The 14,251-nt window shown below is 37.6% G+C and overlaps 1 protein-coding gene and 1 long non-coding RNA gene across 7 annotated transcripts in view; one reads left to right on the top strand and one right to left on the bottom strand.

Moving 5' to 3' along the window:
- LOC309862272 overlaps positions 1–14,251 on the bottom strand; it is an 82,723-nt gene that overhangs the window by 3,305 nt on the left and 65,167 nt on the right. The gene's annotated exons all lie outside the window — the stretch shown is intronic.
- MAP3K1 (mitogen-activated protein kinase kinase kinase 1) overlaps positions 1–14,251 on the top strand; it is a 79,724-nt gene that overhangs the window by 29,644 nt on the left and 35,829 nt on the right. For all 6 annotated transcript variants that reach the window (XM_082725952.1, XM_082725954.1, XM_082725956.1 and 3 more), the window contains one exon: positions 14,022–14,172. In XM_082725952.1, the coding sequence (XP_082582078.1) occupies positions 14,022–14,172 (151 nt within the window). The remainder of the gene's footprint in view (positions 1–14,021; positions 14,173–14,251) is intronic.

Genomic DNA, 14,251 nt, shown 5'->3' with positions numbered 1-14,251 from the left:
TTCTGTTTCTACCCTATCCTAGAAATAATATCCTTCAAATTATGTCATCTCTCGTGAATAAGAAGTCTTTTAGGTTTGATTATGTGTACAAGCCAGATTTTACTGGTTTCAGTGGCTGTTGCCCCCATCAGTACCCTTAAGACACCCCACCAAGCCACGCCCCGCAGTATTTCTTAAATTCCCCAGTGTGGGTCTGACTTGGCTCCTGAATGCATTTGGTCTGTTGCCCTGTAGCTATCTCTGGACAGCGCCGCCTCCCTGTCTGTTGCCTTTGCTTCCTCCGGCCACATTGGTCTCACTGCTCCTGCCGGGTACTGATGCTCTTTCTGCTCTGACCGCCTTCCCACCAGTCACTGCCGGGAAAACGGCTATCAGTGCCAAAGACACAAGAGAGCTCCCACTGTGCCAGAGCTCTGGGAGTTTGCAGTGAAGTGAAGACTGTGCCCCAGGTCCCTATTTTATTTCATATTCTGGGGCTTTACTCGATTCATGTGGAGATGAGAGAAAATGGCTTGTCAGGGTTTTTGGTTTTAGTTTTTTGTTTTTCTTTTTCCTTTGGCTGATGTCTCATCTTCACCCAAGACCTCTTGGCAGAGAGTGAGTAGAAAGGGGCAAATCTTAGTGACAAACTCTGGCCTCTGCTAATAGACTAGGCGAAGTGTGAATGTCTGACATCCCCATCTCGTAGGATCGGTTTGTATCAGGTGATTTTACGCATTTTACTCATTTACGCATTTCTGAAACCGGCTGTCAAGTAATCTTTTCCCCCATATTTTGAATTCTCACGTCCTTAGTTGCATTAAAAACATGCTGAATTTTGTGATAGCTTGAGAAGTCTTATATTAAGACAGTAAGATAGCCAGTATTAGTTTCTTCCCTGAATTCTTCTTAGACATACTAACTGGAGCCAGAATGAACTGTAGAGATGATTTAGTACGGATTTCTCATAGTATATCCCCCAAACCACTACTCTGTCTAAGGCGTTCTGCTCAAAGGGACTTCTGTGCCAACAGCATGAGGAATGCTGTGTACCTTCTTCCCCCTGCCTTGGAAAATTAAGTGCACATAGGTTTTTATTTCTTTTTTTTTTTTTTTAAGATTTTATTTATTTGACAGACAGAGATTACAAGTAGGCAAGAGAGGCAGGCAGGGTGAAAGAGGAGGAAGCAGGCTCTCCTTGGAGTAGAGAGCCCGATGTGGGCTCAATCCCAGGACCCTGGGATCATGACCTGAGCCAAAAGCAGAGGCTTTAACCCACTGAGCCACCCAGGTGCCCCAGCACATACATAGGTTTTTAAATAACCTGTTTAATTTCATTTTATTTCATGTTTTCTAACAGCAGAATCATAAACTGTTTAGTATTTTATAGAACATTGTTTTCACCAAAGTTATATCTTTTGTCTAGAAAATCTTTCTGCCTTCATCAACACTATGCCTGCCAATCCTGTTCTTTCCTTTAAGATTATTTAGGTATGACCACCTCTGTGGATCTCCCCAGGACTCCCCTAGATAAAATTAAGGGTGGATATCCACTCCATCCTTGCAACTATTTATGATATATTAAAATACTTCATTATAACAGAGATGGCATCCTCTTTTCTCTGTTGTGCTAGACTAAGCACCTGGAGGAATAGAGATCCTATCTTACTTATCTTCTGTCTCTTTTTCCCACTTTGTATTTCTATGTCTCTTGCCTAGCCCAGAGCTTTCATGTAGTAGACGTGCCAACATTCATTGAACAGAGTGGTTTTCTAGTATTAAAAGCATAAAGAAGAAAAGCAGCATTTGTCAGGAAGTCATTCTTCCTCATCCTGAGCATCCCAGTTAACATGCCTTTCCACCAACTAGAAGGAAGTACTATAGAAATAGTATCAGCTGTTCTGCGGCATTTGAAAGAAATCATTCTCCTAGCAAAGGCTGTAAGAGGGCTTTGTGCTGTAATCCAGTGCTATACTCTCTTCTCCATTAATCTGGGAACACTAAAAACAGCCCAAGGGTTTTTATTAACATCGATGGTATTCACTCAAAATATTCTAATTTTAACTGTAAACCTTTTTTTTTTTAAAGATTTTATTTATTTATTTGACAGAGAGAGATCACAAGTAGGCAGAGAGGCAGGCAGAGAGAGAGAGGAGGAAGCAGGCTCCCTGCTGAGCAGAGAGCCCGATGCGGGACTCGATCCCAGGACCTTGAGATCATGACCTGAGCCGAAGGCAACGGCTTAACCCACTGAGCCACCCAGGCGCCCTGTAAACCTACTTTTCTTAAAAGAGGGGAATATGTGCAGTAACAGACCAGTTTCCTAATTATTAGCCTTATTCATTTGATCTCTTAAAAGAATACTCAAACTAAGCTGCTGTGATTTTTGAAAAACAATTGACATAGTAAAAATGCAGTTGCATACCCACTGGAGAAAGTTCCAGAGAAAAGCATACAGCCGAGCTTCCATATAACATTGATTTGGGATCTTCTCCATGAAAAGCAAAATGGTGAAATGAAAAGCAGTGCTTTGCTGAAAACTCGCATAGTGGTGGTATAGGGAGTTCCAATCTGCTTCTCTAATGTATTATGAAAGCTTACTATAGTTACGCATCATCTGTCATTTAGACATTCCCAACTCTAGGTTTGTTATGTAGCACAAAAGGGGAATTCTTGAAAGGAAATACACATTTAGCCAAATACTATAAAATATTAGCATCCTTTTCCTTGCTTACTGATCTGTGTTCAACAATTAAGGAAGAGGATGCTCATACATCCCATTTTTTTCAGAGGGTTCTAAAAGTTCTTCGTCAAGTATCAAGGACACACAAAGGAAGGAATAAACAGTGGAATTTTTAGCAGTGAATATCAAAAGAATACAAAGCTTCAAGATTAAAAGTATTTGAAGCTTTCATGGGTTTTTGTTGGAAAGGAACAAATAAGAAATGGGACCATATCGGTCTTAAACTCCCTTTGTAAACACTGGCTCTGAGAAACTAGTTTACACTAAACTTGGTAGCTCTCTCAAGTTTGTGGGTACAAAGAAGAGAATACTATGAGTCTTTCTCTGGAAAATGGGTGGCAAGTTAGCAGTATTTAGAAATATTGTTACAAAGGCCATTACTTTGATGAGCAAAAAAAGTATTTTCCAAAAATACATAGTAAACATTCCACTGGCAGCTAGTTAACTTTTCGGTCCATTTGTTTTGTCCATCATTGTTAGAAGAAGAGCATTTGTTGGTGTTCTGTCAGTAAGATTTTCATGTATTTTGTGAGTTGATCAATCTTAGAAAACCACAAAAGTCATTTCTGTTCAGTTCTGACCATTTTTACAGTTTTCACTTGTCTACCATAAATACTACCGTTTCATTTTAGTTCATAATTTGTGATGAGTCAGTGAATTTCGCTGAAGTAAAGTCCTTATAGAACTGAAAGCATGTGTTTAACTGTAGTGTGATTTGTTCTTTTATGCCAGTATACAAGGGGTGTTATCTTGAAAAGATGTCTGCCTTCACTGTCTCTGCTTTCTCTCTTCGAGTGCTTTTATATGAACATATTTTCTGATGTCAAATTGCTAATTTTATAGGATTTCTTTCCCTAACTTAATTTGATTACTAACTTGGCTTGCCACCTTATTTCCTTTAGATTTTCTTTAAGTTTTTTACTATTTTATTTATTATTTTATAAATACAAAATTTTTATATAAATACTATTTTATAATATAAAATTTATATATTCTATATTCTATAAATTATAAATTTATAATATAAAATAATTATTTTTAATAAATATAAAAATTTATTTTCTAAATAGAATTTAAATTTTATTTTCTTAAAATTCTTTTTGCCTCCTGGCAGGTTTTAACTTCTTTTGTAGACATTTTCTTGACCAGACAGTTACACACCTGTTAGTACATGTGATTATTCTTAAATATCCTCTGGCTTGATAAAGTATATATAATTATTTTCATTTAATGTAAATTTGTTGATTTTCACATTCATCTGTCAGCACATTTAGAAGGAACAGCAAATTTTTTTCCAGATTTGGATAGAGTATCACAGTCCCATACCCTGTGATGTCATCAGTACTGCATATTAGACTGATCTGTTTGTGGTAAATTCATTAACTTGGATGTTTGGTAGTTTTTCATATGCCATTACATTTCTGAGATACACGGATGTACCAAGGAAACTTCTTAACCAAGTTTTTGCATTGCTGCTTTATATTCTCCCTGGGACTAGGCAAGTGTTAAGAGTGATTTTAAAAGATTTTTTTTTTTTTAAAGATTTTATTTATTTATCTGACAGAGAGACAGGGAGAGTAGGAACACAAGCAGTGGGAATGGGAGAGGGAAAGCAGGCTTGCTGCCCAGCAGGGAGCCCAGTGCAGGGCCTATCCCAGGACCTTGGGCTCATGACCTGAGCCACCCAGGCGCCCCTTTAAGAGTGATTTTGAACACTATTTTTCACTGTATCTTGTTCTTCGTTCGCGTAGTTCTTAGGCACAGGAAACACACCCCTTCAGTTTGATGATGTTTTCTCATGTATAAACCTATCTACCTGAAAGTCTAACCTTGGTGTTTACCTTCAGCATGTTAGTCACTTTGGAAGCTACTGAAGTCCATCCAAAAGGCTTGTGTGTTAATTACACACGATTTACTTTTCCTGCAAAGCAATTTTTTTTTATCAAACTCTTATTTGAATATTGTTATGGGTATTTGTGATCAAGAAAGGTGCCTTTTAATCATAAAACAGTTTTGAGTAGAATTAAATTAAAAAGTTCATAAAAGAAAACCTAAAATCTTTTCTTTCTTTACTTAACAATTTATCCTCCATTTATCATGATATTGCCCTAGTTGGTAAGTACAATATGTTATGTACATTTCAAAACCTTTTTAATGATGTCTGACTTTCGAATAGTTATAATTACCAGTAATAACTGACTTATCAATCCATTAGAATTTATTCAGTATTCTGTAGAGTATCAGTTTCTTTAAATATATCCATACATATTTATCACATATATAAGAACATATAACATAGAACTATGTAGTTAAAATACACTTTTTTTTTTAAGATTTTATTTTTAGGGGTGCCTGGGTGGCTCAGTTATTAAGTATCTGCCTTTAGCTCACGTCACAATCCCAGGGTCCTGGGATTGAGCCCCATATCTGGCTCCCTGCTCCACGGGGAGCCTGCTTCTCCCTCTCCCACATTCCCTGCTTGTGTTCCCTCTCTGCTGTGTCTCTCTCTGTTAAGTAAATAAAAATCTTTTATATTTAAGTAATCTCTATACCATCGTAGGGCTCAAAATTACAATCCCAAGATCGAGAGTCCCATGTTCCACTGACTAGGCCAGCCAGGTGTCCCAAAATACACTTTTCTTTTTGATTCACTTGAATTCTCTAAAAGGAGCCTTTGAGGCATGTAGTTTACTCCATAGACTAGATAATAGGTAATTGACTGCCAAAAGAAATTCCATGTGGATTTGCTACCCTTACGAATGCTTGGATACTGGGGCGCCTCGGTGGCACAGTCAGTTAAGTGTCCAACTCTTGGTTTTGGCTCAGGTCATGATCTCAGGGTTGTGAGATCAAACTCTACGTCAGGCTCTGCACTCAGCACAGAGTCTGCTTAAGACCCCCTCTCTTTCTGCCTCCCCCACCCCAAAATATATAAATTTTTTTTTTTAATGCTTTGATGCTTTGATACTGTCTAGTAGCTCTCTGCATTTTGTAAAGTCATCTGCATAATGATTGTTAAGCTAATATTTTACAAATTACTAATTTAGAAGTCAGAAAACCTTTTGAATATTCTTCATGTTCTCTTTGAAATTGTTTTTATGTTCCAGAGACACTAGTTTTTGATAGAAGTTATGGGCTAAATAGGCTGTGTGTGTCTCCTGGATACTACATCTGCACAATGTTATTTCCCAGATATTTATTAGAAATGATAACCAGCTACTTCTGACTCTGAATCAGCAATTATTTATGTAGCGCATGGGATCTGTTGCTCTGGAGGCTCTGTTGGTAGCTACATGACACGCCAGGGGAAAGGCCCTGCCTTCAAAGCACTTGCACTTTCCTTGTCTATGTTGGCCTAAGTCAGCGAGTAAACAAGCGCTTGCAGTATGGTTACCCATTAATATATTCTATTGGATTCATTTGTCTAATTTCATATATACTCTTCACGTTTCTATCCCATGTTCAACTTTTTAGAATTTTGTAATTTTTACTGAATAATTTAAAGCTCAGATGAGGTGCCATTTTAACATGAGATCAGATAAATGGAATTTTAGTATGTACAGATAATTTGGAATAATTTATAAATAGAAACAATCAAAATCACTAAGGTGGTATTAAACTACTTGTAATAATAATTGTTGACAATAAGTTATATTATTGTCTTTGTTATTTGGCCTCCATACTATTTTACCTTTGATGTTGTTAAACAGTATGTGGGCTTTTTGAGGGTGAGATTCTGTGCCTATCTCCCTCAAAGGACTAAATAGAAAGATTCGTACAATACTAGAAATAGCTCTCTCCCCATAAAAACTTCTGATAGAGATTCCATATATTATAAAACTGATTGTCCATGGCCATACCCGTATTAAGAAATCAGTAGTTCTTTGTTGTGCTAAAGAGAAGATGGTTACTCTTTATGAGGGGGAAAAAAGCAGTTCCTCTTTCTCATTGTAAATAAATAGGAATTGTGCCATCATTAGTTCTCAGAGTCAAATAGTACCGAGCACAAGTTGTAATAAAGTCTTTTGGGGACTAATTATCATACACACGTGAGCCATTTTATATACTATTATTTTATATCTAAAATTAGATATGTCATAATTGTTGTATTACAAAGGTGGAAGGGTTGGACTGACCATTGATTTTATTTCATTCTTGCTGCCCAAAAGAGCCTATACTCTAGAAATTATCTTATGGGAAAATAGAGTTTTTATGGTATTTTGGACTCAGATCTTGGTCAGCATTTGGTCATCATCTCAGGGTCCTGGGATCAAGCCCCACATCAGTCTCTCTGCTCAGCGGGGAGCCTGCTTCCCTCTCTTCCTCTGCCTACTTGTGATCTGTCTCTCTCTCTGTCAAATAAATAAAATCTTAAAAAAAAAAAAAAAAGACTGTGGAATCATTCTTATCTCGGTTTATAGCCTGTATTTTTCACATACAGACCTTGGAAACAAGTTGTTTTTCTTCCTTGTTTTCTTTTTCTTACTTGTTTTTTCTTATCTGCCAATGGGACAGTAAAAGTCCCAAGTCATGAGAATTGACTGAGGTGACCCATGTGGAGCTGTTAGCACAGTGCCCTGTCCATGGTAAGCGTTTGTTAGCCTCTGTTGTTAGCCTTATGGTTCACCACACACTCTCCCCATTCTTAAATAAGTCATTCCTTCTCTTGACTTTTACCTGGAAACTCAAATTTTAAGGGTCCCACAACAGACTAATTTTTGTCTTGGAAGATAGTTCCTCGCTTGCTCTCCTCTCCCCTTGGCCAAGCGGACCTCAGTTGAGTGGCTTTGAATTGTACCTATTCTAGACAGGGTTCCTTGAGAGTTCTTGGACAGTGAAAGAATTAAGTTTCTTTCAAAATAAAGTTATCCATAATGTGAACTGTTCTGGAAATGTTTATATATCTACTAAAGTTAAACTCCCATTACTTTCCAGGAAGGTTTCATGTGATCATTACATACTCTTATTATAGTGAAGTGCTCTGTTAATGAAGAGAACGTGCTTCTTTAATTCTTAAAATAGTCACCATTGTAAATACTTGTTTAAGTTTTGTATTCTCATCAGGTAGATAAACAGCACAGATACCTGATGTTGAGTCATTGTAAAAACAAAATCAGAGTTGACATGACCTGCCATAGCAGTCAAGAGTCAGGTGGACCAGGGTTTGAATCCTGATCCTGCTCCTTATACACTGTGTGACCCCAGGCATGTAAGTGAGCGTCTCCAAGTCTCAGATGGTAACTACCTCATAGGGTTATTGGGAGGGTGAAGTACATATAAATACTTATAAAGCACTTAACACCTTGCCTGGCATGTAACATTAGTTTTTTCTATTATGACTTAAGTCTGGCAGTTATTTCTCCATATCACTAGTTGTTGACTAACATACATACTTCCATGCTAAAGATGAACCATTTAAGAAATACCTTTTAAAAATCATAATTAGGGCGCCTGGGTGGCTCAGTGGGTTAAGCCGCTGCCTTCGGTTCAGGTCATGATCTCAGGGTCCTGGGATCGAGTCCCACATCGGGCTCTCTGCTCAGCGGGGAGCCTGCTTCCCTCTCTCTCTCTCTTTCTGCCTACCTCTCTGCCTACTTGTGATCTCTCTCTGTCAAATAAATAAATAAAAATATTTAAAAAAATAAAAATCATAATTGACTTGGTAGAATTCTATTTCTAAGTGTTTTTCTAGTGTCTTATGTGTACCAGAGCAATGTGCTGTGTTAGTGCTGTAGTCAAGCTCTTTGGGGATGGTGGGAAGAGAGACATAATAGGGTTTATTTCAGTGCAATGTAAAATGGAGCCATGAAGTTTCCTCCATTGCAGTGCATACGTGTGACCTCTGGAGAATTGGTTATTCACCACCCAGGGAAGTTTAAAAGTAGCTCTGGTCATGTAACAGCATATTGTGGGACCCAGGTACAACTCTTAAGTTTATTTGAATTGCTTTTTCCCTTACTTCTATTGCCAACCACATCTTCTAATTTCTCTTTCTTCTTTTTGTCTTATTGTTCCTACTTAACTACTTTGCTCTTTTTCTCTATTTCAATGCCATTCTTCCTGCAGTGACACGATCTGTGTATCTTACAGTCACATACCCATAGTGGGCAGATCTGGTTAAAATGTAGAGTACCATCCAGTATAGAGGGTCTTTGGACCAGGGCACATTCTTGCGCTGGCCAACTGTGGAGTGCAGGATGGGTTCAGATGTATAAGCATGGTACTCCCAAGAATCAGGCACCACCGTTGAAAGGGGAGGTGTCCATTGCTGGATAGACACTCTGGCTTGGGTTCAGGTGCATTTTGTGGCCTGTCGAGGACATTAGCTACTGATGATAGAAAAATGAGTAAGATGTTATAACCTGTCCCAGGAAAGCTCCCAATGTGGTGAGGGAAGCAGATACTTAAACTAATACTCAACTTTATAATGTATTATAATTAATATTAACTTAGTGGGGAGGGAGTGGCAACTGCTATAGAATGATAGTAGGAAATTCTTTACTGAAGACATGTCAGATGATAGGGTCATTTTGTCAAGAAAAAAAAAAAATCATCTGCAGTACCAGAGAGGTATGAAGTACCTTGGTATGCTTTAAGAAGAGTATTTAAGTGCTTTGAGAAGTGGTGGCTCGTGTTTAAGGGGTTCTAGGAAGAGGGTCTGGTATATGATCCCAGTGAGGTCAGTCAGAGAGTTAGAAGCAGAACTGGGGAAAAAATCACCTCGTAGAAGTCCAAGGAGAGGAGAGCTGTAAGAGTGGCAGTCCAGTTAACAGTACTTGCTGCCACAGGTGGTCAGGCAGAGGACCAAGTGGCTTCATTAAGAAGGGACCATTGAACCATCTCATTTGTTAGCAGGTAAATTCTGTAAGTCTAGAAAGGGACCAGAACAAGAAGCCTAACTGCAGAGGAAAAAGGTTCTTTGAAGCTCTAGGTTGATCAAAGATTCATTCTGATGATGTTTAGAACCAAAAAAAGCAAGAAATATGTTTCCTAAATAAACAGGAAAGGAGGATAAAGCTTAATTTGTAACAGTCTTTAAGTTTCTCATATTTGTCTGGCTAAAATTTCATTTATGTTTAAAGTCTTCAAAGTAGTTTCCCAAAATATATATGTTTGTTTTGTCAAAGGGTCAGAAATGTTCAAGCTATGACTTAACGTAAAATAACAGGATTGGTTGTAGGTACTAATGCAAAAATAACTCTCCAAAACACTCATGTTGTTTAAATTGAATTAGAGGCCCTGTAATCTCCTAGTGATTTAGCAACTATCTGTTTAGATTAGTTTGTGTTTAAAAAAAAAAAAAAGATGTTTCCTGTTATGGCTGTAATATTAATTGAATAAGAAGTTACATGACTGCTATATACATACACACATGACTTTTTTCCTAGCAAGTAGACAGAATTCACTGTCTATTTCATTGAATCTAAGATCCCATTGAGTATAAACTGAACCATTATCTTATATAAACCCTACCATAAATTACAACATTTGGTTGTAAGAAGTATTGAGATTTCACAGATACTAAAATGCAAAAAAATATACATTTTTGAATAATATATGATTATTAAAACATTAGAAATAACTTTTTGGTTTATATTTGCAGATTAATTTAGGAGCAACAAAAATTGCTCCACTGAATAAAATCTAAATTACAAATGTAGTCTTAAATACAAAACTATAGAAAGATTAACATGAGTAGTCATTAAATTGTAAAACTAGGGAGGTACTGGGTGGCTCAGTTGGTTAAGTGACTGCCTTCAGCTCAGGTCATGATCCCAGGGTCCTAGGATTAAGTCCCACATCAAGCTCCTTGCTCAGCGGGAAGCCTGCTTCTCCCTCCCCCCTCTCCCTTCTCTGCCTGCGTGTGCTCTTTCTCTCTCTCTCAAATATATAAAAAATATATATTTTCTATCAAATATATCAAATATTTATATCAAATATATTTCTCAAATATATAAAATCTTAAAAAAATAATTTTTTAAGATTTTATTTATTTGAGAGAGAGCATGAGAGGGGAGAAGGTCAGAGGGAGAAGCAGACTCCCTGTGGAGCTGGGAGCCTGATGTAGGACTTGATTCCAGGACTTAGGGATCATGACCTGAACTGAAGGCAGTCGCTTAATCAACTTAGCCACCCAGCACTGCCCCCCCCCCCAAATTTTAAAACTAGGAAGGTCCTTAGGGCTGCCAAAGATGTTAATAAATGAGCATTCATTTAATATATGCTTTGAAACCTATCATAAGCCAGACATTGTTAGTTGTTGGATATAGAATGATGGATAAAAACACTGGTCATGGAATTTATAGTTTATGGTGGAGAAATAGGTTTGCAAATTGCAGTGAGCACTTTAAAGGAAAAGTACAATGGTGTGAAGGAATGGAACTACAGATTCCTAACTGAGATTGGGCCCATCTCTGAGGTATAGAAGAAGAGTTAAAAAGTCAGAAATAAACAAGGTGAAAAGTAGACAAGAAGCAGTCTGTGCAAAAGTCTTGAGCTGGAGAGATGTTGGAGTTTTTCAGGCAGTGAAAAAAACACAAGGAGCCGGGTGGAGGTCTAGGTTACTTCATTTGAGGTAAGACCAAATGATGCATGGCCACATATGACCTGTTAAACATTCTGAATTTTAGTCCAACCCAGAGGGATGCCTGGAGGGTTTTAATAGAGGAAGTAACCCTGGCTGCTCTGTAAAGCCTGGATTGGAGTAAGATTCAAAGTGAAGAAGCCTCCTTAGGAGTCTGTTGTTAATACAGACCAGCTAAGTTGGCAATTTGACCTGGGGGTTTGGAGTAGAAGATACATTTTCTTGAAGATAATATGCCAGTATCACCAAAAACATTAATTTGTGTACTATTTGACCCAGCAATTCCATTTGTTGTGAAGAAATAATCCTGTATGTATGTACAAATTGAGGTACTAGTATGCATATCCCCTATTATTTATTAAGAAACTGGTTTAAGTGATTACAGTATTTTCAAACAAGTGTAAAGAAAAGAGGCAAATCATGCCAGCTTTAAGGAGGCCACATCATTCAGGAAGATTTGTTTAGACAGGGAGAGTCTTCTTCATGTTTGGGTGAGTGCCAGGGAGAGAGACACTGAAAATACAGAATGGAGAAGAGATACTCATAAAACAAATTTGGGGGAGGAGAGACATTTAGGACCAAAGGGAAGATAAGCTCCTTTGTCCATGAGTGCAGGAGCTTCTGGGGTGAAAATGCACTGTGCTTCTGCAGTGTGTCTTATTTTTTGAGAACTAGCCTGGGAACCTAGCCACGCCTTGCAACATAGTTACTAGAGGGGAAAGTGTTTGCTTTTCAAACCAGAGAGTTGTAAGTGAATTTTTGGTATGCAGTCAGCCCATAAATTGGGTTCCCTGTAAATCCGAGCTTCCCTGGGTAAGTAGTAACTGAACAGGATGAAATTTTGGGAAAACATTACTCTCCCTGCCTTCTTGTCCTTCCCTTTGCCCTCCCTCACCCAACCTCACCCCACTCCTTCTCTCCCATTCTCTTCTTACCTTCTACCTTTCCCCTTCCCTTCCTGCCCTCTCTTCTTTTCCCACTCCTCTCCCCTCTCTGCTCTTCCTCTTAGACACCCAAAAACTTACATTTTATACTATAATCAGAGCAGGAAAAAGAGCCAGGCACTTGTAAGCAGATAAAAGAATCTCCTTCCTTCCATTCTTTATTTACCTTTTTTCTTTACATATAGGCACTTTCTATTCAGGAGTTTTCTTAGACCTTTGTGGTGGAAATATTCTACTATATGCTTTTAGTGCCCACTTGTAAGTTTCAAATGTTTTGTGCCCTTTACATTCCTAAAACTAGACCAGTCTCTCTACACAGGATTTTTAACTTGTTGATTTCCACTGCCCTCACAGAATTGATGTTTCAGAAAAACCAATTAACCATTTCCTTTCTAGTGCATATTTAGTTTTTAGTAAGTTTTTTTTTTTTTTTTTTTTTTTTTTTTTTTTTTGCTGGTTCTCTGGAGATACTGATGCTTCATGGTTGTAATTAGCTGGAAAGTTCCTAGAGAAGTTTGCATTTGACTTTTTAGTAAGCTTGCGGTTATCTTCTGTGGTATTTCCTTGAGTATTTCCTTTTCCAATCTGTAAAAAAAACACACAACTGTTCTGTAACTTTATAGAATATCCAAAATAGTTACTGAAATTAGCTTAGTATTTTTTAAGTTGTTACTTCCAGAGCACAAATGCTTTAACTCTTTCCTTCTAAATCAGGTTTTTAAAATCCATGCATATGTGCATATGTGTTTTGCATTTGATATATATATCCTCATGTGGATATAAGTGTATCTGAAATTAGCAGATGATGGGGTGCTTGGGTGTCTCAGTTGGTTAAGCCTTCAGCTCAGGTCATGATCGAGCCCCACATTAGGCTCTCTGCCAGGCAGAGAGGCTGTTTGTCCCTCTCCCTGTGCTGTGCTCCCCCTGCTTGTGCTCACTCTCTTTCTCCAATGAATAAATAAAATGTTAAAAAAAAAAAAAAGAAAGAAAGAAATTAGCAGGTGCTTTACCATTTAGGCTTTGTAGAATTAGGTCTCAAAAGTTACTAGCTTCCAGTAACTCCACACTATATTATGGAGTAAAGGACAAATGTTTGTACCAATTTTTACTTTTTATTTACAGAGTATTCCCAATGCTTTGATATGGAACTATTGTTGGGAGAATACAAATTTAATCATTTAGGCTTTGAACAAATATTATGGGATCACAGAAGATGGCTTAGGTTACAGTTAGCTTATTAAATATTTATTGTTTTTCATAAAATGAGCATATCCACCAGATTCAGTCTATAAAGACTTAAATTATTGGAAATGCTAGAATAAATTTTGGAAATCCTTAAATTACTGGAAATCCTATAGTAGTAAAATACTCTTCTAAATCTCTGTTAAATACTTCAGGATGTGAGAGTGGTGCAATTGGAAACAATGCAGTGTTCATGAATGTGTTCGTTAATGCCACACTTAATGTCTTGGGATCCATTTTGTTAACTACCTGGGAACAAGGACTGCATTAATATTGTTAGTTAAGTCTGTACCTTCTAAATAGAACCTTTCTTTTTAAAAAGGCATTATTAAACTCACATTATCATGTGATATTGAACAAGAGTGTGTATGATTCAAAGTGATACTTTCATTCTTGGCTTAAGTCATTGGTGAGGTGCGTTAGCAGTTACCTTTTTAGCTACATGTCCAATGAAGGTATAAAATTCTATTTGTTCTTGGAAATTATTTTTTATATATTAATCTCATTCTTGTTTCTCCCTCCATTTCAGTCGTGAGATGGAGAGTAAAGAAACTCTCAAGGGCTTGCACAAGATGGACGATCGCCCAGAAGAACGAATGATCAGGGAGAAACTGAAGGCAACCTGTATGCCAGCCTGGAAGCATGAGTGGCTGGAAAGGAGAAACCGGAGAGGCCCTGTGGTAAGTGGCTGTGGGTTACCTGATGTAAGGAAGAAAGCATAGCAGGAAGTGGGAAATGAATCATAAATAGATCCTCTTG

This window comes from Mustela nivalis (assembly GCF_964662115.1).
Source record: "Mustela nivalis genome assembly, chromosome: 3".
Taxonomy (NCBI): Eukaryota; Metazoa; Chordata; class Mammalia; order Carnivora; family Mustelidae; genus Mustela; species Mustela nivalis.
The sequence above is the reverse complement of the archived record's forward strand: the minus strand, read 5'-3'. Positions and strand labels throughout refer to the sequence as shown.